This window comes from Panicum virgatum, chromosome 7N (genome assembly GCF_016808335.1).
Source record: "Panicum virgatum strain AP13 chromosome 7N, P.virgatum_v5, whole genome shotgun sequence".
Taxonomy (NCBI): Eukaryota; Viridiplantae; Streptophyta; class Magnoliopsida; order Poales; family Poaceae; genus Panicum; species Panicum virgatum.
Genome location: NC_053151.1, coordinates 30,569,511 through 30,595,667, shown reverse-complemented (window position 1 = coordinate 30,595,667; position 26,157 = coordinate 30,569,511). Strand labels below are relative to the sequence as shown.

At 50.3% G+C, this 26,157-nt stretch overlaps 3 protein-coding genes across 3 annotated transcripts; 2 read left to right on the top strand and 1 right to left on the bottom strand.

Moving 5' to 3' along the window:
* Window positions 1–10,526: 10,526 nt before the first annotated feature.
* Window positions 10,527–11,870, bottom strand: LOC120681137. The gene has a single exon (XM_039962670.1). It carries the CDS (start codon window positions 11,868–11,870, stop codon window positions 10,527–10,529), a length of 1,344 nt encoding a protein of 447 aa, XP_039818604.1.
* A 4,752-nt stretch (window positions 11,871–16,622) lies between these two features.
* On the top strand, window positions 16,623–19,402 carry LOC120682629 (nuclear speckle splicing regulatory protein 1-like). Its single transcript, XM_039964601.1, has 4 exons — window positions 16,623–16,941; window positions 17,062–17,184; window positions 17,857–18,075; window positions 18,775–19,402. The coding sequence occupies exons 1-4, from the start codon at window positions 16,777–16,779 to the stop codon at window positions 19,204–19,206; spliced, it is 939 nt and encodes a 312-aa protein (XP_039820535.1). The 5' UTR covers window positions 16,623–16,776; the 3' UTR covers window positions 19,207–19,402.
* Window positions 19,403–20,708: 1,306 nt separating this feature from the next.
* On the top strand, window positions 20,709–26,050 carry LOC120681880 (protein TIC 40, chloroplastic-like). Its single transcript, XM_039963536.1, has 14 exons — window positions 20,709–21,106; window positions 21,515–21,629; window positions 21,712–21,769; window positions 21,857–21,874; window positions 22,350–22,608; window positions 22,863–22,981; window positions 23,064–23,127; window positions 23,260–23,338; window positions 24,030–24,070; window positions 24,166–24,211; window positions 24,662–24,762; window positions 25,257–25,360; window positions 25,436–25,483; window positions 25,582–26,050. The coding sequence occupies exons 1-14, from the start codon at window positions 20,902–20,904 to the stop codon at window positions 25,633–25,635; spliced, it is 1,311 nt and encodes a 436-aa protein (XP_039819470.1). The 5' UTR covers window positions 20,709–20,901; the 3' UTR covers window positions 25,636–26,050.
* Window positions 26,051–26,157: the final 107 nt, after the last annotated feature.

Below are 26,157 nucleotides of genomic sequence, written 5' to 3'. Positions count from 1 at the left end.
TATTTGACTGTTTAAATTGATGGATTTATGCATTTTTATTGTACATGCTGTCACACCCGCGGGCACCCGAAACCCGCCCAAAACCCGCGAATGCGGGTGCGGGTGCAAAAATGCACCCGCGGGTTTGCTTGCGGGCGGGTTTTTCCTAACCCCGCAGGTTTGCTTGCGGGCGGCTTTTCGCAAAACCCGCACCCGCATCCGCGGGTGCCATCCCTAGGGGAGAGTAGAGTATATATATATATGACAATATATGGGCCAGAGCTGCTAATGGGCTGCTATCGGGACTGGTTGTTAGTCAGGCCGTGCTCGGGCCAGCACTACGGGCCGGAGTGGTGGCCCAGGCACAGCCCACTTGATCGGTTCGGGCCGGCCCAGGCACTATTCACATCATGCCGGGTCGGGTTTCGGGCCGCCCGTTTAACCCGACCCACTTGGCCAACTATAGCCGTGCCCACACGCATGCGCGCGCCATGTAATGGGAATAGTTTGCAGAGCATGAGCCGGGAGATGCGTCTTCCGGGCGTAGAACTGGCACCCCTCGCAAGTCCGCACGACCTCGGTGGCATCGGCAACTTCAGTGGGCCAGTCGAAGCCTTGCCTGAACGCATTGCCGACGAGGGTGCGCGGCGCCGCGTGGTGACCGCAGATTCCAGCGTGGATGTCCCGGATCAACTCCTTGCCCTCGGGGATGGGAATGCATCATTGTAGAATGCCTGAGAGGCTGCGCTTGTACAGCTCGTCGTTGATCAAGATGAAGGACTTGGCCCGCCTGGCGATGCGCCGCACCTGAGCGCGGTCCGGGGGTAAGACCCCTCGGATCATCCAGTCTAGGTATTGGGCACGCCAGTCTCGCGAAGGTGGGGCTTCATCAATCTCCATCGCTTCCGCCTCATCTGCCGAGGAGATCTCGGCTTCAGTGTCCATGGCCTCGGACTCCTCCGCCGAGGGGTCTTTGGCCAAGGGCTCGGTGGTCGCAGCCCCCGAGGGTTCGGGTGCTGCTCCGATGGCTTCCATGGGGTTCTTGAAGTCGGCGGATGGCTTGGTGAGGTCGCAGGTGAAGACGTTCGGGGGGGACGGTGGTCCTCCCAGACGTGATCTTGGCCAGTTCATCCGCCTCCTCATTGTACTTGCGTGCGATATGGTTAAGCTCGAGCCCGTCGAACTTATCTTTGAGGCGGCGCACTGCGTTATAGTACACCTCCATCTTCTCGTTGTGGCAGCTGGCCTCCTTCATCACCTGATCAATGATGAGTTGAGAGTCTCCCCGGACGTCGAGACGCTTGATGCCAAGCTCGATGGTGATGCGGAGGCCGCTGAGGAGGCCTTGTACTCCGCCATGTTGTTGGACGCCGGGAAGTGCAATCGTACCACGTAGCGCATGTGTTCTCCAAGGGGTGAGACAAAGACGAGGCCTGCACCTGCACCGATCTTCATCACCGACCCGTCGAAGTACATGAGCCAGCATTCTACTTGAATCTGGGGTGGGGGTAGTTGAGTGTCGGTCCACTCGGCAATGAAGTCTGCCAAGATTTGGAATTTGACCGCCTTGCGAGGTGCATAGGTGAGAGTCTCTCCCATCAGCTCCACTGACCACTTGGCTATCCTACCCGTGACCTCCCGATTGTGGACTATCTCTCCCAAAGGGAAAGACGAGACCACAGTGACGGGGTGAGCCTCAAAGTAGTGGCGCAGCTTGCGCCGAGCCAGGACCACTGCATAAAACAACTTCTAGATTTGTGGATACCGTGTCTTGGTTTCAGACAACACTTCACTGATGAAGTACACCAGCCTCTGGATGGGCAGAGCGTGTCCGTCCTCTTGCCTTTCCACAATGATGGCTGTGCTGACGACCTGGGTCGTGGCCGCCACGTATAGGTAGTAGGGCTCACTGTCCATTGGAGGTGGAAGGATTGGAGCGCTGGTGAGCGACACCTTTAGTTTGTCAAGGGCCTCCTGGGCCTCGGGGGTCCACAAAAAGCGTTCGGATTTCCTTATGAGCCGATACAGAGGTAAGCCTTTCTCACCGAGGAATGAGATGAAGCGGCTGAGGGCTGCTAGGCAACCCATTACCCTCTGTACCCCCTTTAGGTCTCGGATCGGGCCCATCCGAGTGATGGCCGAGACTTTTTCAGGGTTGGGCTCAATGCCTCGCTGGGAGACGATAAAACCCAAAAGCATGCCTCGAGGGACTCCGAACACGCACTTCTCGAGGTTGAGCTTTACTCCTTTGGCCCTAAGGCAATCGAATGCGATCCTGAGATTGGCTACCAGGTCGTCCGCCTTCCTGGATTTCATGACAATGTTGTCGACATATGCTTCTACGGTTCGCCCGATATGATCTTTAAACACGTGGTGCATACATCGCTAGTATGTAGCTCTGGCGTTCCTAAGGCCAAAAGGCATCGTAACGTAGCAGTACATGCCGAAAGGGGTGATAAAAGAAGTCGCGAGCTGGTCGGATTCTTTCATCTTGATTTGGTGGTAGCTGGAATACGCATCAAGAAAGGATAAAAGTTTGCATCCCGCAGTAGAGTCAACTATTTGATCAATATGGGGCAAAAGAAAAGGAACTTTTGGACATGCCTTATTTAAACCAGTATAGTCTACACACATCCTCCACTTCCCATTCTTTTTCTTATCTAACACTGGATTAGCTAGCCACTCGGGGTAGAATACCTCCTTGATGAATCCGGCCGCCAAAAGCTTGTGCAGCTCCTCGCCGATCGCCCGGCGCTTGAGCTCGTCGAAGCGTCGCAGGCGCTGCTTCACCGGCTTAGAGTTCGGCAGGATGTCAAGGGAGTGCTCGGCGACCTCCCTCGGTATGCCAGGCATGTTCGAGGGGCTCCATGCGAAGATGTCAGTGTTGGCGCTGAGGAAGTTGACGAGCACCACTTCCTATTTGCTCCTGAGGGTGGCGCTGATCTTCAACGCCTTGCCATCAGGGGTCCTCGGGTCGAGGGGGATGTCCTTGGCACCCTCGGCAGGCTCAAAGCTGCCCGCGTGTCACTGCGTGGAGTCCATGGCCTCGTTGGCCATCCTCTGCAGGTCCGCGGCGAGGGCCTCGTCCACCGCCAGGGCCTCGGCGTGCTCGACGCACTCGACACTGCACTCGTAGGCATGCTCGAACGAGGAGACGACGGTGATGACCCCCTTCGGGCCCGGCATCTTCAGCTTGAGGTAGGTGTAGTTGGGGATCGCCATGAACTTGGCGTAGCATGGCCGCCCCAGGATGGCGTGGTATGCTCCCCGGAACCCCACCACCTCAAAAGTGAGCACCTCCTTGCGGAAGTTGGCCGCCGTGCCGAAGCAGATGGGCAGGTCGATCTGACCGAGGGGTTGGACTCTCTTCCCCGGCGCAACGCCATGGAACGGCGACTTGCTGGGGCGGAGCTTGTCCAAACTGATCCCCATGAGCTTCAAGGTGTGGCCGTACATGATGTTGAGGGTGCTGCCTTCGTCCATGAGCACCTTGGAGAAGCAGGTGTTGCCGATGATGGGATCCACGAAGAGTGGATACTGTCCCGGGTTCGGGATAAAGTCGGGGTGGTCCTCGCGGCCGAAGGAGATGGTGTCCTCCGACCAGTCGACGTAGGATGGCGTGGCCTTGCGGATGGTGAAGACTTCTCGGCACTCGCGCTTGCGCTGCTGAGAGGTCATACTCGCCATCGGCCCTCCGAAGATGAAGAAGACGTTCTCCGCCGAGGGGAACTTGCCGTCGCCACCATTGTCGTCCGCATTCTTCTTCTTGTCATCGTCCCTGTGCGCAACACAGTTGTAGTACTTTTGGAGCATCTCACACTGCTCGAGGGTGTGGTTGACCGAGGCCTTGTGATAAGGGCACGACTTCTTGAGCAAGTCGTCGAACAGGCCGCCGCCGCCCCGAGGGGGGCCTCGGGGACCCTTGCGATCGGGGGTGGTAACGAGGGCCTCGTCGGAGTCCTCGTCTTGCCCCTGACCGTGCTGGTTCTGCGGGCCTTTCTTCTTTCCTTTTTTTCCTCCCGCTTCAACTTCTTTGCCGGGGCCTTGGCTTTGCTGCTGCCCTCCGCGGGCGCCTCCTCCTTGCGTTCCGCCGTCTTGCCGTCAAAGATGGCACCGACTGCCTCCTCGCCGGAAGCAAAGTTGGTGGCGACATCAAACAACACGGTCATGCTGGTGGGAGGGCTCCGTCCAAGCTCGTGCACCAAATTCCTGCACGTCGTGCCTTGGAGGAAGGCGTTGATGACTTCGGAGTCGATGACGCTGGGGAGCTCGATGCACTGCTTAGAGAAGCGTCGAATGTAGTCGCGCAGGGATTCGTTGGGCTTCTGTTGGCACCCCCGGAGATCCCAGGAGTTCCCAGGGTGCACATAAGTGCCCTGGAAGTTGCCCACGAAGATGTTGACCAGGTTGTTCCAGTCGTAGATCTGGTTCACGAGATGGTGCTCGAGCCATGTCCGCGTAGAGCCTGCGAGGTGCAGGGGAAGGTTGCGGATGATCACGGCGTCGTCCGTTGCACCGCCCAGCTGGCATGCTAGGCGGTAGTCATTGAGCCAAAGCTCGGGATCAGTCTCTCCCGTGTACTTTGACGAGGGTGGTAGGCTGACGAAAGCGTGGGGGAAAGGGAGCATTGCGGATCTCCCGGCTGAACACACGGGTGCCCGGAGGCTCCGATGATGCGCTCCTGTCATGCTCGGGGTCGAACCGCCCACCACGTCGAGGGTTATACTTCTTCCCATTGATTATGTTGCGGGCGTCGCCATCGTCGGTGCGCCCGCGCGTGTCTTGGATGCGCTCCTTCGCAGGAGGCTTCTTGATGCGGTCGTGCACCGAGGGTGCTTTCACACCATACGCCGCGACTGCCTTGCCCCGACCTCCCAGTGGAGTGTGCACCGAGGCCTCGTGGTCCTGCTGCACAGTTCCACCAGCCTTTGCTGAGGCTGCTGAGCGCATGCGAGACACGGAACTCTCATCCTGCTGCACTGTAGCCTGCTCGATGAGCACCCGTGCCTCGTTGCGCAGATTGCGACCCTCGGGCGTGGAGGGTTCGGGCATTGCTTGAAGTAAGTAAGCCGTGGTGACGAGTTTCTGGCTAGCCCTTTTCAGGTCCAGTGGGTTGTCTACGTCGTCGTCGGCCAAGATACTCTCCTGGGCGACACGCCCCGCCGCCCGAGCACGCGCACCTCGCGCGGTGCGCTCCTGCTCGAGCGCGGTACACAACTTCCGTGTCTGTCGATGCTCCTCCTCGAGCTTGGCCTCAAGCTCTTGGAGTTGTGCTAGCTGCGCCTGCCACGCCGCCGAGCTTGTCGAATCTACCGGCCTGGGTACTACAGGTACCACTGGTGGGTTTTGGCGCGCCATTTTTGTCGTCGCTCGGCGCGTCGTTGATCTGCCCTTCCACAAGCTCGACCATGAAGCACTCCCGAGTGGGGATCGTAATCCCCCTCGCTGGAGTCGTCAGAGCAGGTGAGGCAGTAGTCCGCCGCCGCCTGAAACACTAGAAAAGCATCGAGGTTGCGGACCCCGGAGTAGTCCCACTCCGAGGCCGCTATATTTTTCACAAAGAAGTACATGTCGTCCGCGGACTCAGGGTACGAATCGTCTGGAGTCGACCCGGTGAGGTTGCGGATCGAGATGAGGTGATGATCTGGTAGATCCTCGTACGCGCTCATGTTGGTGCTAACGGATGAAGCATAGGTCGCAGCGGTGATGCGCATGCCGAAGGGAAAGGGTGACGGCGTAGCCGTGCCATCCTTGCGAGGCACTGTTGCTGCACGTGGTGGTGGTGAAGTGGTGACGTCCTCCGCCACGGTCCCAGGCTGCGACACGCCTGCCTCGACCCATGTGGGGGAGCTGAGGTGAGCCGTTCTGCGCCGCTCCATGCGCGCCTGCCGCGCGCGCTGGCCCGAGTGCCTCCTGCGCCGGGGCGGTGGCGTCAGAGTGTCAGGGTTGGCTCTGGGCGGGAGGAGGTCATGTCGTAACCGTTGCCGGTCGCGACGAACTCGAGACTCCCGAACCGGAGCACCGTGCCTGTTGGGAGCAGGCGTGGCCCGTTTGCCATCTAGAGGACAAGAGGGAGTGAAATACAAAAGTCACGCAGCGACCCCTGTCGGTGTCCAGACCCGGGGGCCTGGCACTAACTAGTAAAGATGTTGCGTGGTTCCTATCCCTAGATGGTTGATGCCAGAGGTAAAATAGTAACGCACGGGGTTTATCCTGGTTCCAGCTGAGGGGCCGTAAATCTAGCAAAGGTGTGCGAGTGCACTGTACTATCTTGCACCGGAGTGCCTGTAGTAGGGGGTACAAGCGAGGCGAGAGAGGGAGGGAAGCTCCCAAGTCCCTGCTAGAGGAGGAGATGATTGAGGCGAGTGCCAATATCGGGAGAGCGAGCAGGTGAAACTAAAGGAGTTGGTTGTATGAGTGTGGATGAGTCCTCCCTGGGTAGGAGCCCGCCTCCTTCTTTTATAGGCACAAGGAGGGGCGGTTACATGCACAGGGAGATCTTAGAAGTCGTCGTCTTCTCCCCGAATCAGGGGTGTGCAGTGGTTGATCACTGTTGGAAGTACACTGTGGCGCACTAGAGAGTAAGGCGCTGGACGTGGCAGTTGTCCTGGATGGCTCCCTAGTCTTGCGGAGATCGCAGTGGCGTCCTGATGGCTCCTGTGGGCGTCGTGGTGGTCGCTGTGGAGGGTACAATCCTCAATGCGAGACGTGGCGATGTGCGGGGGTCTCGCTCCGGTCAAGGCCCGGGCCGCGTTCGAGGGTTCTACAGCAGAGAAAGTACGAGGAGTAGGCAGCACAGTGGCGGGAGTAGTGCCGGGCATGTCTGTACAGGGCGTCGCAGGTTCCCACAGTGTCGCGACAGTGCCGGGGATGGCGGAGCAGTGACCGGAGTTGGCGGACAGGACTCCAGTCACAGCTGCTGTGCGGCATGGTGGCCTGATGCCGTCTGACCCGCGCTCTGCGGTGGAGTCGTTGGCATTTAATGCCCCTGTCAGCCATGCAGGTGAGCAGATGAGTTACTAGTTCCGTCTGCCAGGGGTGGCCTCGAGCGAGGCCGAGTTAGCCTTCCCTTTAGGGTAGGTCCGCTACCCTTGAGCGAGGCGGAGATGCGGTGCGCTGTCGAGGGCCTCGGCGGGGAGGCCTCGAGCGAAGAGGAGATCGCTCCGCGGGTTCGAGGGGGCCTCGGATAGGCCGTACCGCGGAGCGGGGCTGTGGGCTGAGTGCGAATTGGGCCCTTTCGGGGTCTGGAGAGGATCCGGGCGCTGTGAAAGAGTTGGAGGAACTCCATGGTATCCCGGTATAAAGCGATGATAGAGTTGTCATCATTGGTGGCTTCTTCCTCTCCAGGATTGCCATCGAGTAGTCCTTCTTTCCCTTCGGATCGGAGGAAGACTGTTCTCCTTGGTTCGCCGTGACTGTAGAATACGGCGTGGCGGTAGGCATTGCGGGCCCGATTGCTCAATCGTGTTTTGCGTTTTGAGGGCGGTTTAGTCCCTAGATTAGGGTGCCCCTAATTGTGGTACCCGACAACCCCCTACCTGGCACGCCAACTATCGGTGTCCAGACCTCGCGGCCTGACGCCAACTAGTAATTCATGCTGCGTGTCCCTAATCCTAGATGGTTGATGCAAGAGGTAATGCAGTAACGCAAGGATTTATCCTGGTTCCGGCCATGGGGCCGTACGTCCAGCAGGGGTGTGCGAGGGCACTGTATTATCTTGCACCGGAGTGCCTGTAGCAGGGGAGTACAAGCGAGGCAAGAGAGGGAGGGAAGCTCCCAAGTCTCTGCTAGAGTGATTGAGGCAAGTGCCAATATCGAGAGAGTGAGCGAGTGCTCTGTGGGTTGCGAGTGTTAGGCTGCGGAAGTGAGCGGATGAAGATGAACTAGGAAGGAACCAGCCTCCTCCTTTTATAGACACAAGGAGGGGCGGTTACATGCAGGGGAGATCCCAGAAGTCGTCATCTTCTCCCCGAATCGGGGGGGGGGGGGTTGCAGTGGACAGTTGCTGTAGAAAGTACACTGTGGAGCACTGAAGAGCATGGCGCCGGGCATGGTAGTTGTCCTGAGAAGCTCTTTAGCCTTGCGGGGATCGCGCCGGCATCCTGGTGACTCCTGTGGGCGGTGTGGCGTCGTCTGTTGAGCGTACCGTCCTCTGCGCCTGAGATGGCGGAGCGCCGAGGGTTCCGCTGATGGTGGTCTTGCGTTGGTCAAGGTCTGTACACCATCTGAGGGTGTTCCCTATGCCTGCCGAGGGTTCTGCAGTAGAGGAAGGTACGTGGAGTTGGCAGCACAGTGGAGGGAACAGCATCAAGCATGTCTGCACAGGGCGTCACAGGTTCCCACAGGACCGGAGCAGTGCCGGGAATAGCGACACAGTGGCCGGAGTTGGCAGATGGGACCCTGGTCATTCCCGTTGTGTGGCACGGTGGCCTGACACCGCTTGACTCCCGCGCCTGGGGGCGGAGTGGTTGGCATTAAATGCCTTTGTCAGTTGGGTGGGTGAGCAGATGGGTTGCTTGTTCCGTCTATCGAGGGTGGCCTCGAGCGAGGTGGAGTTTACCCCTGAGCCGAGGCCCCGTGGAGGGCTCGGCCGAGGGGGTCTCAAGCGAGGCGGAGCTGGCCTGCTTTCCGAGGGTAGGTTCCCTACCCTCGAGCAAGGCGGAGATGTGGTGCCCTGCTGGAGGCCTCGGTGGGGAGGCCTCGAGCGAGACAAAGATTGTTCTGCTGGTTCGAGGAGGCCTCGGACGGGCCGTAACGCGGAGCTGGGTCGTGGGCCGAGTGTGTATTGGGCCTCTTTGGGACCTGGAGAGGATCTGGGTGCTGCAGGAGAGTTGGAGAAGCTCCATGGTATCCGAGTGCAGAGTGACGACGGAGTTGTCATCATTAGTGCCTTCTTCCTCTCCAGGATCGCCGTGGAGTAGTCCTTTTCCCCTTCGGATCGGAGAAAGACGGCTTTTCCCCTTCTGATTATGGTACCCGACAAGTGGTGCTACAGTGTTATGCGTAGCGGAGCCGGAGCCGCTAGGAACCGTCCCAAATGGAGCCTTAGTAACTATGCGATGATACTCCATTGAAACTGCTCTTAAGCAGTAGCGGGCCTGCAGCACAACTGCACTGGCAACATGCCAGCAGCCCAACACAAGCTACGCACGGTGCTCACTACACTTAGCCCTGGGCACAATTTCCTGAACCCGAACTCCGAACCCGAAATACCCGAACCCGAACCCGAAATACCCAATCTCTATTTTTGGGTACAACTTTGAAAAACCCGAATTTATTTTGGGTATACACCTCCGGTACCCGAAATACCCAAAATTCTATAAGGCCCAAGATGAATAGAAGTGGACAGGCCCATCCTAGCAGCCCACAAATCTTCTAACGCTAGCCCTGCATTCATTCATCCTCATCAGCCTGACTCCAGCAGCCTGCAGCCCCATCCATCGGCATCTCCCTCCCCAACCCCGAGATCCAAATTCAATTTCCAGCCGCCACCATGCCCGTGACCACCAACAACAGCTGCTGCCCATCACCCGGCCGCTTGCCCTTGCAAGCCGCCGCCCCTAAGCCCCTCGTCAGCCTCTGCGCACTGCAGCGTGCAGACCCCTGCCGCCCCTGAGCCCCTCGTCGGCCTCCGCACCCACGTCGCAAGCCCCGACCACCTGCCGCACTTGCGCCCCTCGTCGGCCTTCGCGCTCGCGTTGCCATCCCAGGCTGCCTGCGCCCCTCATCAGCACTCGGCAGCCGCGCTCTCGCCGGTCGACATCCATCGCAGTGACTAGGGTAATACACTGTTGGCAATGTATATCGGGTAATCGGGATTACCCGATACCCGAACCCGAATTTTGGGGTATTCATTTTTGGGTTTTTTGGATTGACACCATTACAATTCTTGTGCTTTGGAGAAGTACCATTACTATTCGCCTATTCGGAAAGATACCATTACAATTCTTGTTTTGTCACAGCAACACCATGTTCTACGTATGGGACGGCCTCGGGCCCACCTGCAGGCGTACCCGGCGGCTCCGTAGTTCCGTATGGGCGATTTTGCCCTCGGCTCAAGTGGATAACGTCCCCCACGGGGACTCTGTCTTCCTCCTTGCCCTCCCTCTCTCATCTCGTCTACTCCCCGTGTGATAGGGATTCGTCGCCGGCGACTGTTTTGAGCTCCGCCGCGGCGTCCACGCCGCGGCGGCCGTTGATGCCACCTCTGCCGTCGACGCCACCTCCGCCGTCGACGCCGCCTACGACCCCCTCCCTGACCCTTCCGTGGACGCCGCATCCGCATCCGTCGTCGACCACCCGGCCGTCTACGCCAACTCCGCCTCCGCGCGTGTACCTCCGACATGGCCGCCACGGGTTCAAGCTCTTCGCAACGGGGAAGGGCTCTCCCTCTTATCAACTGCCCCGAATGCCAAGCGCCGGTTGCTAAGCACAGGAGCAAGAACGACAACATCTACTACCGGTGCTCCAACAAGTGCGGTCAGTTCTGGTTTGAGGCAGCATATGAGCTGTATTTGCGCGATAATCAAGCACGTCTATTGGACAACTCAATTGGTTCTGGGCACATACAAGTAGTTGGGCAGGCTCCTGATCATGTTGTTCAAGGAATGCAGCAGGTTAGTGGGGAGTTGAAGATTGTGGCACTTGATCTGAAGATGCAGCTTGCTGACATCAAATTGGAGATTGGCAATGTGAGGAATGAAATCAAAGAACTGAGGGATGAGTTCAGGAAGGGTAATAGGCCAATTGTGGTGGGCAATGCTGCTATCATTTTTCTTTGTGGTTCTTTTTTCCATGCACCCTCTAATCCTTTGCACCTTTGGCCTCCCTGGTCCTCTGCCCAACAATGGTGGATGCACTTTGAAACCAAGATCCACTTGAGGCCACTGGGACCTATCTGGTATTCCCTCAACTCTGGCTTCATAAGCTTTCTTGAACCTAGCCACTGAGTAGTACTCATGGACATAGTCTTCAATTTTGATCCCCCTATTAGACAATATCCAGGCCAAAGCATGTCTACATGGCTTCCCAGTAATTTGCCACTCCCTGCAAGAGCATTTGTGATTCTGCAGGTCCACTGTGTGCCGTTTTTGATTGTTCCAATGGTCCAAAAGGGTGACTTCAGCTATGTAATCATCACTTACTGTAACTTTTATGACCTTAAGCTGGTTGCTAATCAGATTCAATTCTTTCATGACATTAGGCAGAATTCCTTCTGGCCACTGCCTAGCCAGTTTCTTTCTCAAGTATCTCTTTTCCATTATGAGCTCCCTCAGCTTGTCTACTAGTTCATGCAACAGCAACCCTTTGAACTTCTTCACTTGAGCATTGAAACTCTCTGACACATTATTGGTCAAGTAATCACACTTCCTGTTTTCAGAGAACCCACATCTATACCATATTCTACTGTGGTGTGTCTCCAGATACTCAATTGTGTCAGGTGCAAACTCAAATATTTTCTTCATGTGCCACTGGAACATTCCAGTTGTGTAGTTCCTAGCAGCTGGATACAGGTGATCAGTGAAGACATCACCTATGTACTGCTTCATAAAATTCTGGTACAGGTGCCTCATGCATTCCCTATTTTCAGCATTAGGGAATACAGCTCCAACTGCTGTCTCTAGACCTTTACAAGCATCTGTACAAATAACTAGGTTAGGAACATTGCCAATGGCTCTATGCAACTGTTCCATGAACCAAACCCAGTTGTCCTCATTCTCTTTATCAAAAATTGCATATGCAATGTGATACAGCCAATTGTGGCCATCTACACCAGTTGCGGATGCCAACTGTCCTCTGTACTTGCCATACAAATTGGATGCATCAACACCTATAAATGGTCTGCACCCCTCTAGGAATCCATCAATACAAGGTCTAAGAGCTACAAACATTCTCCTGAACCTTTGCTTCTTCTGAACCCTCTCACACTCTATCTGCACTATGCTGCCAGGTGATGACTGCTCAATCTGAGCTTTCCAGTTGAAAAGAAGCTGAAAACTCTCCTCATACTTTCCATGGATCTACTCTAGTGCTACCTTCATGCCTGACCATGCTTTGGAGTACTTGAGCTTGATACCATAATCCCCCTCTAATTTTTCCTTACAATCCTTTGGACCTTTAGTTGGATTTCTCTTCAGCCAATCCCCCAACCTATCTGCACACCAGCCTTGTGTTGCCATTCTCCCTTCTCTCAGTTTAGTAGTTGGACAATTGTGCTTTGCAGGCAATACTTTGATCTGCAAATAAGAAAAAATATTATAAGTAATTTATGGTAGGACAGTGCAAAACAGGAATACAAAATACAAGGACAATTCACCTCTATTGTCTTGCCATGAGAGATTCTTGAAGCATGTATGTGCCAAGGACATCCTTCAGCTTTACACTTGGCAATGAACCTAGTCTGGTCTGTCATGACCTTGTCAAACTCAAACCCTGTCAGAACTGCATAATGCCTAACTGCCTTCCTAAATGCAACAATATCGGAAATCTTTCTCCCACTTCTATCTTGGGGTTTTCTGGATCATGGATAACCTGAACCTCCTCTGGATCTGCATCATTTACCTCTACCTCAGGAGGAGTTTCTCCTTCAGCATTGGGAACCCCATCAAATTCATCAGCATCATGAAAAGAAGGATATTCAGCATTGTTAGATGATTCTGGGGCTGAATTGTTAGCTGCCCGAGGAGATGGTACAGGCATGAACTGAACCTCATCATCAACTCCAACATACTCCTCACTATTGTCAAACATATCAGGCTCCCTGTCAGCCTCAAGCTCAGGATCTGGATCTATTGGTAAAAATTCTGCCTCCCCAGAATTATGGTCAATTGGATCGGCAACATCATTACCAAGTCCAGCTGGCATGTATTTGCTATTGGGTGGGATCTAATCAGGGTTATCATCACCAAAATAAACAGGTGGGATCACACAAAGTGGCTTTAAAGCATCAAACTCATAAGCCTGTCTATGACAACTGTCAAAAACCCCAACAATAAAGTCGCATTGCATCTGATCCTTATACATTTCGAAAATGTCATGCATCTGCAAATCATTCTCTAGCTTGACATCTTCCCCCATCCTTTTGTCATAGAACCATACACTAGCAGACTGACTACTGGACCACTGGAACTCATTGCGCAGGCTATTCATCAGCAAATCGAAAGAAAAAGAACCTACTTCAACATCCCACTTAATCACGCGTCCTTTTGTGTATGCTTTTCTACCACTACTGTCTGTGGAACTGAATCCTTCAACTTTAAGAGCTAGTGAGAACAATGAAACCCTAGCGACAAGAGAAAAATCCCGAAATCGAATCAATCACTATCGATAGACTAAATCCAAAGCAAATCTCCTGATACCGTTCTCACAATCATTCACTAAGCAACTAAAGGAGGAGGAAGATCCATACCCGCTGTCGTCGTTCGCCATCTCCACCGGAGAGCGCAACGGAAGGCGCGGCTGCGGATCACCCATTGCGGTCTACAGGGTCCATCGCAACGGCCTTCGGATTGGTTCTTCTCGCCGCCGGCGCCAGAGTTGGATTCGCCGCCGTCAGCTAGGGTTTGGGGAGCACAACGGCGAGGGAAAGGGGAAGGACAGAGGAGGACGACGATAGCGGTCGGCCGCGGAAGACAGAGGAGGCCCGACGTCCTTTACCTCTAGAGCCGGGGGCAAAATGGGCCATACGGGAAAACGGACGGGGGGTATACGCCTGCGGTTGGGCCCGAGGCCGTCCCATACGTAGAACATGGTGTTGCTGTGACAAAACAAGAATTGTAATGGTATCTTTCCGAATAGGCGAATAGTAATGGTACTTCTCCAAAGCACAAGAATTGTAATGGTGTCAATCCAAAAAACCCTTCATTTTTTCGGATAAATTTCGGGTAGCAGTTTTCATTACCCGAATTACCCGACCCGATTCTCCCGAATTACCCGAATGCCCACACCTAACTACACTGCATGCATCCAGCAAACTTGCAATATAAAAAAATATTACTTGATGATTGGAAAGTAACATTCACAAGCCTAGCAGAATATCCCGTTTCAAAAATAAAAGTCTAGCAGAATATAGAAATCAGTCTCGCTAGCTGAGCATAGAGAAGGGGGGACGACGCACGGCCGGCCAGGCACGCGCATGCGTGTGGCCGTGTGCCAAATGGGCCGCCCAGCCCAACTCGGCCCTAGCCCGGCTCGGCCCAAGCCCGATATGGCCCAGTCTTATTTGGCCCGACCAGTTAGTCGGGCCGTGCCGGGCCGCTCGGCGTGCTGACTCAGCAGCCCAGGCACGACCCTAAGCCCAGGTAATAGGGTCGGGCCGGGCCGTTCGTGCCCGTGCCGGCCCAGATCTGGAATGAAGGTGCAGCGGCCGGTGGAGGTCATGGCGAGCGGCCGGAGGCGCACGACGGTGCGGGGAGGCGAAGGAAAGGAGTCACGGCTGGAGGCTGGAGCGGTGGGCGGCGCGGCGAGGTCAGAGCGCCGTCACGTGGAGGTCGGAAGGACGGCGCAGGGAGGCCATTGGCGGCGAGGTCAGGAGTGGAGGGCGGCACAAGAAGGCGGGAGGAGAGGCCCGCGGCCGGAGTGAAGAGCAGCACCACCACGGGGAGGCTGGAGCGCTGCTGCGGGGAGACCGGAGGGGCGGCGCAGAGAGGCCGCCGCCCGCCGGCCATCAGAAGTGCCGCGAGGGAGAGAAGGAAGAGAGTGGGTGTGGGTGTGGCAGCTGGTGAAGGGAGGAAAAAAATAGGGTTAGGGGGGAGAGTAGGGATCGCAATTCCACTCGCGGATTTTAGACCTGACGGGTGTGGGTGCGGATTCGATATTCTACCCATGGGTGGACCCGTACCCGCATAGTGCGGGTGCGGGTTTGAAATTCCAGCCTCAGATGGACCCGCACCCATCCAAAAACAAAGAAACCTTAGCCCAACCTAGTTAGATAAGGTCCAGTTCAACTATTCTAACTATAAAATGAGCACAGGAACTTATGAATTTGTTGTTAGTTTGTCCTTATTACTTTGAATTTATGGATTTGTTGTTAGTTTGCACTTATTACTTAAAGAAATGTGTTATTTGACTGTTTAAATTAATGGATTTATGCATTTTTGTTGTACATGCTGTCATACCCGCGGGCACCCGAAACCCGCGGATGCGGGTGCGGGTGCAAAAATGCACCCACGGGTCTGCCTGCGGGCAGGTTTTTCCTAACCCCGCGGGTTTGCCTACGGGCGGGTTTTCACAAAATCCGCACCCGCATACGCAGGTGCCATATATATGATAATATATGGGCCAGAGCTACTAATGGGCTGCTATCGGGTCTGGTTGTTAGTCAGGCCGTGCTCGGGCTAGCACTACGGGCCGGAGTGGTGGCCCAGGCACAGCCCACTTGATCGGGTCGGGCCGGCCTAGGCACTATTCACATCGTGCCGGATCGAGTTCGGATGTGCTTTTTCGGGTCGGGTTTCGGGCCACTCGGCCCGAAACCCGACCCACTTGGCCAACTATAGCCGTGCCCACACGCATGCACGCGCCATGCCCGCATAGGCATCGGCGCGGTCAAGCCGGGCAAGTCGTCGGCGAGCTGGCGAGGAGCGGAGGCGAGCCGTCATCGTGCTGTTGGGCGGAGAGGGTGAGTCTTCATAACGAGCGAGCTCATCCTGTTTATGTTGAAAACGGGATATCCCAATCGAAAAAATAGGATCCCGTAAATATAGATGGATACCTCTTTCATATTTTCTATCTCAGCTTCAAAATACACACATTCGGATTTCCATCCCGTAAAAATGTGTGCAAACTAGCTACTAGGTGATATCACTTTTTTATTTACATACATTCGAGTCCATCCAGTAAAAATGTGTGCAAACCGTGTTTAGATCAGGGGACGTGTAAACGCAAAAATTTTTTGCGTGGGAATCTTCCCAATTTGAAGTACTAAATGAAGTCTATTTATAAAACTTTTTGCACAGATGGGTTGTAAATCGCGAGACGAATCTAATGGTGCTAATTAATCCATGATTAATCAATAATTAGCGGATGGTTACTGTAGCATCACTATTGTAAATCATGGATTAAGTAGGCTCATTAGATGCGTCTCGCGATTTACAGCCCAACCATGCAAAAAGTTTTGTAAATAGACTTCATTTAGTACTTCAAATTAGCAAGATTCCTTTTCACTTTAATGCGTTTACGGCTTTTTTGCGTTTACGGGGTGGGATCTAAACACACCCTAACTACTTGGTGAAATCACACATGCACAAAACACATGTCTAGATGTATTTATAATCTCGACAATCAAATTCAACTCAATTTGTCAGATATTTTTGCTTTTCATTCGTAGCTTTTCAATTTCATACGTCATACTATAGGTTTTAGTCTTGAAATTTGATTTGCACACAGTGTGTGCAGTACCCTTTTCTATTTGTATTTTTTTTCAAATATTACAAAACATTTATATTTGGTAAATATTTTGAGGTTTTTTAGGGGACCACCGTGTGGGTAGTGTGTACCGTATATTTTCTCAGAATCAAATGTCTGCTTTGTAAATACAAAATTGTTTTTGAAAATAATATTTGAAGCCGGGAACAGCAAAGCCACCGAGCCATTGAGCTAGCCGTGCCCGTCAACCGTGCAAGAAAACGTAAAGCCCCTGCACTGTGTCTTCTCCCTTTCGCCTCTGGGCTCTGGGCTCTGGTGCAGTGGTGCTCTCCTTTCCAATCCAAGGTCTGACCGGGAGGCCGCCACCGAGCCTAGGGTTTGCCCCGTCTCGCCGCCGATCCAATCAGCAGCCGGCCCGCCGTCGAAGCCGCGATGCAGAGGTACGGGCTGCAGCTCCGCACGAAGCCGGCGGCATCCTCGTCGTCGCGCGCGCCGCCGCCGCCTGCGCGGCCCCTGGCGGCCTTCGCCGACGATGATGACGACGATGTGGAGGCTGAAATCCTCCGCCAGGCCGCCAAAAAGCGCGCCCTCCAGAAGGTAACCCGCTACGGTCACCACCCCATGCGTACGTTCTCCCCACCGTTTATGTGCCGGGCAGTGGGATGATCGATTTTTCCCCTACCCCGTCTCCGGGGCGCTGGTGTTTCGGAAGCACAGGTGGAGGAGCAGCAGAAGAAGGCCATGGAGGAGGATCCATCGGTGTTCGCGTACGACGAGGTGTACGACGACATGAAGGAGAAGGAAGCCCGCCCCAAGATGCAGGATAAGGTCGTCCGCGAGGTAATTCCTCCGTCCTGCCTTCATTAATTGCTTATTTGCGCCTTAGTCCTTTGTTTATGCTCATTATGATGCGTGAAAGAGTATAGTTGGTTAATTTTAGCAAAGAATACTAGTTGCTAGCTTAGTACCATCCTGTTTCTTAGTGTTTAATTCCAGGAATCTAAATTTTACATATAAAGTGGAGCTTATGGTGTTTCCTTGCTTGATGGGAGGGAAATGGAGCATGGGAGGTTGTTGTTGTTTGGCAGAGTTTCGCCTTGGTGCTTAACGCATCTTAATTTTTTTAGAGGAATTTTTGTGGTTGAATTGAAGGATAAACAGGGATTGAGCTAAATGAAAATCTCCTATTTGTGTTGATCTAGAGTAATTGTTTGCTTCTGCGGAATGCTTAGTTGATCCAGTATTTGAAAATTAGCATGTGGCTTAGACACCCGCTTTTTGATTTTTTTTTTTCACAAGCTTTAGCAATGCGAAAGATATCCTTCATGTAGCTACTCAATCTTGCATGCTATATTGGTTGTATCTGATTTGGTGTATACAATACAGAATTACAGATATTTATGTACCTGTATTTTAGTGTAAGCTTTCCAAAGAGAAGATTTTTTTCACATTTCATATGTTACCATGGTTTGATATTTTCTTTTTTTAAAATAATTACTCTCTTTTGTACAGTCAAAATATATTGCACAACTTAAGGAAAAAGCAGAACAACGTAAACGAGAACAGGATATAATATACGAGAGGAAGCTTCAGAAAGAGAGAAGCAAGGAGGACCACCTTTTTGGGGACAAGGATAAGTTTGTAACATCTGCCTACAGGAAGAAACTTGAGGAAGAACAAAAGTGGCTTGAGGAAGAGAGACTCCGGCAACTTCGAGAAGAAAGGGAAGATGTAAGTTTTCTTCATTTGTTTGCTGTTACTTTCCGCGTCTTGTATACCTACACTGTTGTCTTTATTAGTACTTATTTTTATTACTTCTTTCAATTGTTTCCATGTTGCATGTTTGCTTCTGTCCTTCAATATGATACGATATGAATATCAATTACTTTTTACCGATGATACCCTGTTCCTGAGTCAGGCTAGTACACTTTTCTGAATTACATGTCTAAGTTGGATGGCTGCTTTGTTCCTGTTGAGCCTTGCGTTTGATGATAAATCATCATGTGTTTAGTTTGAATTCTGCTGTTATTACACGTGCTATGTGGACTTTGTGGCATCAGGTGACATCAGACTAGGAGAATAAAGGGATCCTGTTGCCTATGAATCCGGATGCTATATCTACATGAAACTGGCCTTTTATACTGCCCTTTTTAGTTTATTTCTTACTTCAGGACTTTCTTCATTTGTAGCAAACAATTTACTTTTTTCTGCAGAATATGATCTGGTAACTGTAAATGTCCCTAATGCTAAATTTTGTCATGTGTGTGGCATGGCATGCCTTCCCGATTCACAGTATTAATGACATAAATGCTGGTTTCTCTCATATTTATCATCAAATTAGATTGCCTACCAAAAGGAGCCTGTATATTTACATTTTGCTGCCATATTGTCTGTTGGCTAATGTATGTTTTATTCATCTATCTCTTCTAGGTAACTAAAAAGAAAGACTTGAGTGATTTTTACTTTGGGCTAGAGAAGAATGTTGCTTTCGGTGCACGGTCGCATGGGAATGCAAAGCATGCTGATCCTCAAAAGTCAGACAATAAACTAGAGGATACTAAATCTAGCAGTCTTGATGCTGAAGTCTCCGAGCCTTCTCCAAAGCGTAGAAGAGAATCCAGTGTAGGATCAGAGAGGGCTAAGAGTGTGGAAGAACCGTCCGGAAGTCAACCAAAGGATTCGACAGCTGCTGCATCTACTGAGATAAATGATGCTGGTGTTCCTTCGAAAGCTTCTCAGACTCCACAGAACATTCAGCCAGCAAAGGTTACAGATGAGCACTACAAAAGAAGTGATGATGCACTTGCTGCTGCAAGAGCGCGAGCTCTGGCCCGGAAGAAAGCGAAAGAGCAGCAATTGTAACACATGTCGGAAGAAAGTTTACCGATCTTTGAGGGATAATTTCATATTTATTTGACAGGATCGTGTAAAGATTGTAATCGGATAGCTGCCTTGCATCTTGAAGCACTTTTTTTAGTGGATGTTGCATATGTATCTTGTAAAAAGACCCATTTGATCATCACGCACTATGGCGAGTAAAAAAATATATGTTTTGACATGTCTGGTTTATAAACTTCAGGTCTCAGGAGGGTAGAGTTTGTGAAATTTAGTTCTCTGAACATTCGTTCTACAAACTAACCTAGAGTAAACTAAAGGTTCTATGCAGATGCGTTATTTCGTTCTACCATTGCAATTTTAACCAGATGCTGGACCGTAAAATGATATCTGTAACCTCAATGTGGACTGCTGTTTCTTTCTGGATTTTGGAGTCATGCTAATCTCGTGCGCATCTTCGGCTCGTCAAATGTCTTCGACACACCTGTATAAGCCTCGATGACTTGTCGTGTCAGTATGTTGTGTAAAATGTGCTGTCAATATACTAATTGAATCGAACATCATAAGATGAGAATCAGATCATTTCTTATTTAGGATGATGTGTCGCAATGTCGCCTAAAGACCATTGGTTTGCTCGTCCTTTACTTTAGGTTAGCTGTCTGAAGGATGACAAATTCTACATGATACGAGATGAGAACTCTAAGAGCCTGTTTCGAGGAGTTTTCTAAGTAAACTAGAAGCAGGGTGAAGCCTGTTTATTTGGCTTCATCAGTTTTAGCTTCACTAGTGAAGTCGTTCCATGAGAAACCCTTCCAAATAGGTACTAAGAAAAGTTTTGGTGCTCCATCTCTTGTGATATAGAAGTGTTGTTTCTTTTAAAAAAGTTCTTTTCGATATGTAACAGAAAAAAGGTATATACAAAAGGAATTACAAAAACATGTGTTAATTGGTGATCTTTAGGTGCACCTTCAACCTTTTTAGTTCAAAGTTTTGTACTATTTTTTCAAAATGAGATCTAATTTCGAAGTATAAAATTTTAAATTAAAAAAGTTGGAGGTCACCAATTGACACCCTAATTACGAGGACTTGACGTCCCCAACAGTGTCGTTCCATAGGTGGGCATGCTTTTAGTTTCAACCATCAATCATCTTTAACATTTCGACTGGAAATCTTATAGCTGGTTTTTCTTTGAAAAAATACCACTACAACTCTGTTATATCTTGTATAGTTACCGTTTGTTAAAAACAATACTCATTTGCGACGAGAGGGAGAGTAACCTTGCAGGCTGATTAGCATGGCTGGTATATAATCTGGGGCAGATAAACGTCGCTGTCTGAAGATAAAGACGAGCCTTGGCGTAGCGCAAGCGCAAGTGCAGGTACAGGACATGACTGTACAGGGCGGCGACTTGTATTGTTTGCAGCGCTGCCGTAAAACTAAAAAACACCCCCGCGGGCCCCGCCTCCACAGCCTCCCAGAGCTCGCGACGGCTTTGGTCTCATCGTCCATCGTCATCCGAATCACCCTTCCGCCTCCTCGCCCTCCCACCCCCTTCTCCCCCAACCCCGAGTCGATATCTCACCGCGCTAGTAAAACGAAACGAAAGCCTCGCCGCCACGCGCGCCACGGCAGCGATAAACCCTAGCGCGAGCGAGCGAGCGGGCGGGAGACAGCGACAGAGAGAGACCCCAGCGCCTCACGCAGCGCGGCTTGCCCGGCGGCATGGAGAGCCTCGTCCTCGCCTCCTCCTGCTCCGCGTCCCCACGCCTCCCCGTCCTCTCCGCCTCCGCCGCACGCCTCCGCGGGCTCCCCGGCGCCGCGCCGCTGCCGGCGTCCTCCGCCGCCGGCGCCGCGCGGAGCGGGGCGAGGAGGCCCAGGCTCCTCGTCGCCGTCGCGGCGGCGGCGGCTCCTCGCGGATCCAGGAACGGTGAGCGGAATACGCGTGGCTCCCCCTTCAGATGGTTTCCCCTCCCCTGATTGCGCGCTGTCCTGCGACCGTGGCGCGTTGTTGACTAGGGTTAGCTTCGGGGGCTTTGAATACTCCTTGCCTGCTCTTCACTTGTGAAACTGAGTGGGTCGTCCAATTGGAGCTCGAGGCAGCTCGGTGCATCCTCGGTCCAATTTTCCATAATTGACATCTTAATTTGTAGCTCACAAGACTACGAGTAGTAACCGAGGAATTGTCAGCTTATCCATTGGCATTTCTAGCAAAGTAGCTCATGAGTACAGTAGAGAATGTTTTGTCAGCTTGGGTTTGGGTTACTCCCATTTCTATTGGTCCGAGTACTACCTATTTTATCCACACAATTTTAAATAAATTTGTTCATTACGTCAGTTTTCGAGGGATTGAGAGCAAAAGGATTTGCAAGCGTGTCGTCTTCCACAGGCAATGAGAATGTGTCTACTGGAACCGGTACCCTGCCTCCCATGCCTCCACCGTCATCCTACTTGTGAGTTTTTCCCCCCTTTTTTGTCTGTGTATGCTGTTATCACCTTTACCCTTGATGGTAACTTGACATATAATCTCTACAGTGGTTCGCCTGTGTTCTGGATTGGAGTTGGCGTAGCATTGTCTGTGGCGTTTACCACGGTGTGAATCTCATTGCCTTAAATGCTAACTGTTTTGTTATTGTACAATTCACTTGTGACTTAAATGGTTGGTGGTTTGATGTATCAGGTGTCTTCCATGGTAAAGGTGAGCACTGAGCACACAGTTATTTCTGTTTTCAATGTCGTCAAACGGTATGTATCCCCATCGATTGCATGGTTACTCCTAAAAATCATCCTATGGGTATGCTGGTGGTGGACCTGGTGGGAGTGTGGGACATGAATCAGGAGGTTTTTTCTGTTAGTCTTTTTGTATTACTCTTGCTTAGTCTTCCGGCATATCTATACTACTTTAAGTTTTACTATTTTACTACTTTGAAGGGTAGTATGTAGTCCAATAAAGGTTGGAGTGTGTTGTAGTTTGACAGGAAGCTTGGTTTCTTCATCCCATATATCTTTAATTTTCATACGTATCAATATCACTACTGCTGCAATTTACTATCTACACACACTTCATACATCACTATGTTGTTATTGCCTTTTACTGTTTCCATTGCATCTTTGAATATGGCTATATTTGATTGGCTTACCATTCGTTTCACCTGTTGCTAAATCTGTTGCAGAGATATGCCATGCAACAAGCATTTAAGTCCATGATGACCCAGTCACCATCAAACTCATTTGGCTCCAACTCGCCTTTCCCATTTGCCATGCCGCCACAGGCAGCTCCCACTGCACCAAGCAGTTATCCATACTCACAACCAAAGAGAGATACCTCACCACAGGTCGCAACTGTTGATGTCTTGGCTACTGAAGTTGAAGCCTCTGGAACACCAAAAGAGGCGGATGTTGCTGAAACGCCGAAACCTTCAAAGAAATTTGGTAAGGTTTTATGTTGTAGTTTTTCCTTCCTCTAATTATCCTTGAACGAAAGGTTTGGGCATTCTGTGTGTGCCAGTAGCATGCTTAATTTATATGTTACCGTAGTTGTGCATTTATTGTATTTTATGTGATTGTAGTGCTTGCTCCTCTTCTAACCACATATTATTGATGCTGCTGTGTATCTTAATGCTGAATTTTCTTCATATGTTTGATATCTGCATCTCATTCTGACCACCACAACTAAATTCATGCAGCATTTGTTGATGTTTCTCCTGAAGAGTTGCAGCAAAAGAACCTTCAATCTTCACTGGAGACAGTAGATGTAAAACGTGATAGTACAGACAGTGAAAGTAAGGAGGATACTGAGCAAAAAGTAAGTTATGCAACAAAGCTGGGTAAGCTTCTTGCAAGATCCATGATACTTATTTAATGCATTAATTCTGTGATTATCAAAGGTTCCCACAAATGGAGCGGTTTTTAAGCCAAATGAAGATGCTGCACGTGGGCCAACTGAATCTAGTAAGTGATTGAACCTCTTTTGTTAGGCATATTTAGGATGTCCATTTGTATCGCACTATCTTTCTTAAAGTTCCTTTTGTCCATTGTTTCCTGGTTGACATGAATAGGTTTTCTCAACTGATTCTGTTACAGGTAATTCAGGACCTATGCTATCTGTTGAGACAATCGAGAAAATGATGGAAGATCCTGCAGTGCAGAAGATGGTGTATCCGTAAGTTTGCTGCCTCCCAGACTTCAGTATTTCTGCATCTATTGTTGAAAACAGTGAGGTTCGTCGATTAACTGTTCTGTGCCAAATATCACATGCCCTGCCCCTTTTGATATATGCACAAGATGTTTTTATGCATTATCCCTGAAATAGGAGAGAAAAGAAAGCACCTAAAAAACCAGTCGGCTCAAGCATATTCCTATGACTGTATTTGTCAATATCAGGCTGTCAGTATTTCTGGGCACTGGTGATACTCCTAGCTGCATAGGTCATGTTCCTTTTTTGTTTTGCTGCATGATGAGGATAAATGGATCATTAGAGATTAATAGTAACAAAATAATACCTTTGGTTTAGTAAACTGATAACTTTGAATTTGCTAGTTGAGAAGCATGACGTTTGCTAGTTTCATGCTCCATGTTCTCATATGAAGTTACTTCCACTTGGGAGGAACTTCATGGCTTAACATTAGATGGAATGACTCTCGAAATGTCAGTGTACCGATTCCTGCTTGTCATGTGTTAGGGACGAGGGAACCCCAAGTAATTAATACAGTACGATGCAATTACTCTTAATAGCAACTTATCAACTTATCGGTGCTCCATTTCTTGCATGTTATGTGTTGGGAATGAGGTGGTCATGTCTCTTGTGGCAAGGCCTACAATGTAATCTCTTCTGATTTCTTCACATTTTGCAGCTACTTGCCCGAAGAGATGAGGAACCCAGATTCGTTCAAGTGTATGCTCCTGATTACCTATTTAGATAATTCATAGCACATATTCAGAGTTTATTTTCCAATTTAAATGGTGATATGTGTAAATCTTATTTTCCAGGGATGCTGCAGAATCCAATGTACCGCCAACAACTACAAGACATGCTGTAATACATCTATTGGACCCAAATTTTTTTTCCTATATGCATCGGTTTTCTATTTTGACTGTTCATGCTTTTTTTTTACTTTTCATTTTTTAAGATTGGATATTGCATTGTTGATGTTTGAATATTTGGAAATAAGATGAACTGTGGCATGAAGTATTTTGATTATTTAAAAGCCATTTATACATACCATATTGATCTTGAATGATGATTCTATTGGATGGTAGAAGCAATTAATGATTACGCCAGCTGATGTTCCCAGCATTTACATCCAAACTCATGGACCTATTGGTTATTGACTTATCATGCCCACTGCCACTGTACTGTATGCAGTGGAGCTAACAAGTACAGATATCTGAATGTTTCACTTGTTAACAGAAATCATTTTGGCTTTGTTAGAATGCAAAAATCTTCCCTGGCCTTTTTTATACTGATGTTGTTACCTATTAACAGAAATAACATGGGGGGTTCATCTCCTGATCAATGGGATAACCGGATGCTTGATCACCTGAAGAACTTTGACCTTAGCAGTCCAGAAGTGCGGCAGCAGTTTGGTGAGTGAGTTAAACCGTGTAACTTGGGTCTTTCTTAAAACACATGGATTCTATGAAATATCCCCTGAACTATGCAATGCATCTGCTCCTATCTGTGGTTCATTCTTCTTCTAATTAAATGAAGATTTCAACTAATATGGTAATTAGTGTCATTCATTGCTGCACATATCTTCCTCTGATGTGTGCCTGCCACAAGCTGACAAAGTTTGTGGGTAGGAGTGATGTCATATTGAGAATCTTGTGTTCTTCAAGACCCATGTTACTTTATTATACTAAAATGTAACATAGGTTGGGCATGCTTCTACTGTGTTCTTATTGTGCTTGGAAAGAAATGTTAAAAAAAAAGTTAAGAATTTATTCTTCTCTGATATTGTTTTTTATTGTTCATCAGAAATCAGTTGGTGCAAATTTGTTCCATTAGTTACCCATTAAAGTGGTTGTTGCTTATATGATATATGAACTCCTAAACCTAAACTATTTCATTGCTTGTACAGCACAAGTTGGCATGACTCCGGAGGAAGTAGTATCGAAAATAATGGCAAATCCAGAAGTTGCCGTCGCATTCCAAAATCCAAAAATCCAGACAGCCATCATGGACGTAAGGCCCTGCAGAAATTCTTCCTGTACTGTTTGGTCGTTTGATTCTTCTGACATGGTGTCATATTTGATGCAGTGCTCGCAGAACCCTCTTAACATTGTAAAATACCAAAATGACAAAGAGGTATGTTTGGACCCTCTTGATTGTCTGTCTCATGTTTAGTTCATGAACATAGATGGAGCGGCAGGCTGCGTCACTTATCTGATCGTCTCCTGTGTTAGGTCATGGATGTTTTCATGAAGATATCACAAATCTTCCCTCAAATTAACGGCTAGCAGAGGTTAGTCGCTGGACAGCAGTTTTGATTTGTACCAGCTCCACCATCTCCTGCCCAAACGGCTGCGGTGGCATATCTGTGAAGAGAAAGGAACATCCGTTTGGTGACGATGTGCCCTCCCTGTGCCAAGCTTCTCGAGTTGCCTATGTTACTATGTGCATCGTCGTGACCTTCATCTAGTGCCTTTTGGTGTAGCTATATGAGCCTATGACCCTCACACTTCATAAAAGACAGGCTAGCCAACGTAGCAGGGTCAAAAGATATTTCTAATCCGCATCGTTTCGTGCTCTGACGTCTGCATGGTTTGCCGTAGGATGGGAAAGACGCAGGGACAGATGGTGGCACCTCAATTTTGGCACATTGTTATTATTACGTGTAATATATTGGAGACTGGGGGAATGCAAGTAACTTTATTTTGACGTTTCATGGCTACTCGTATTTGATTTGATGGGGCCGCAGTGTGGCTTCAATATCACCGCGGCGCTGTGGAGCCAGTAATTCTGGCCCGAGCACATTCCTG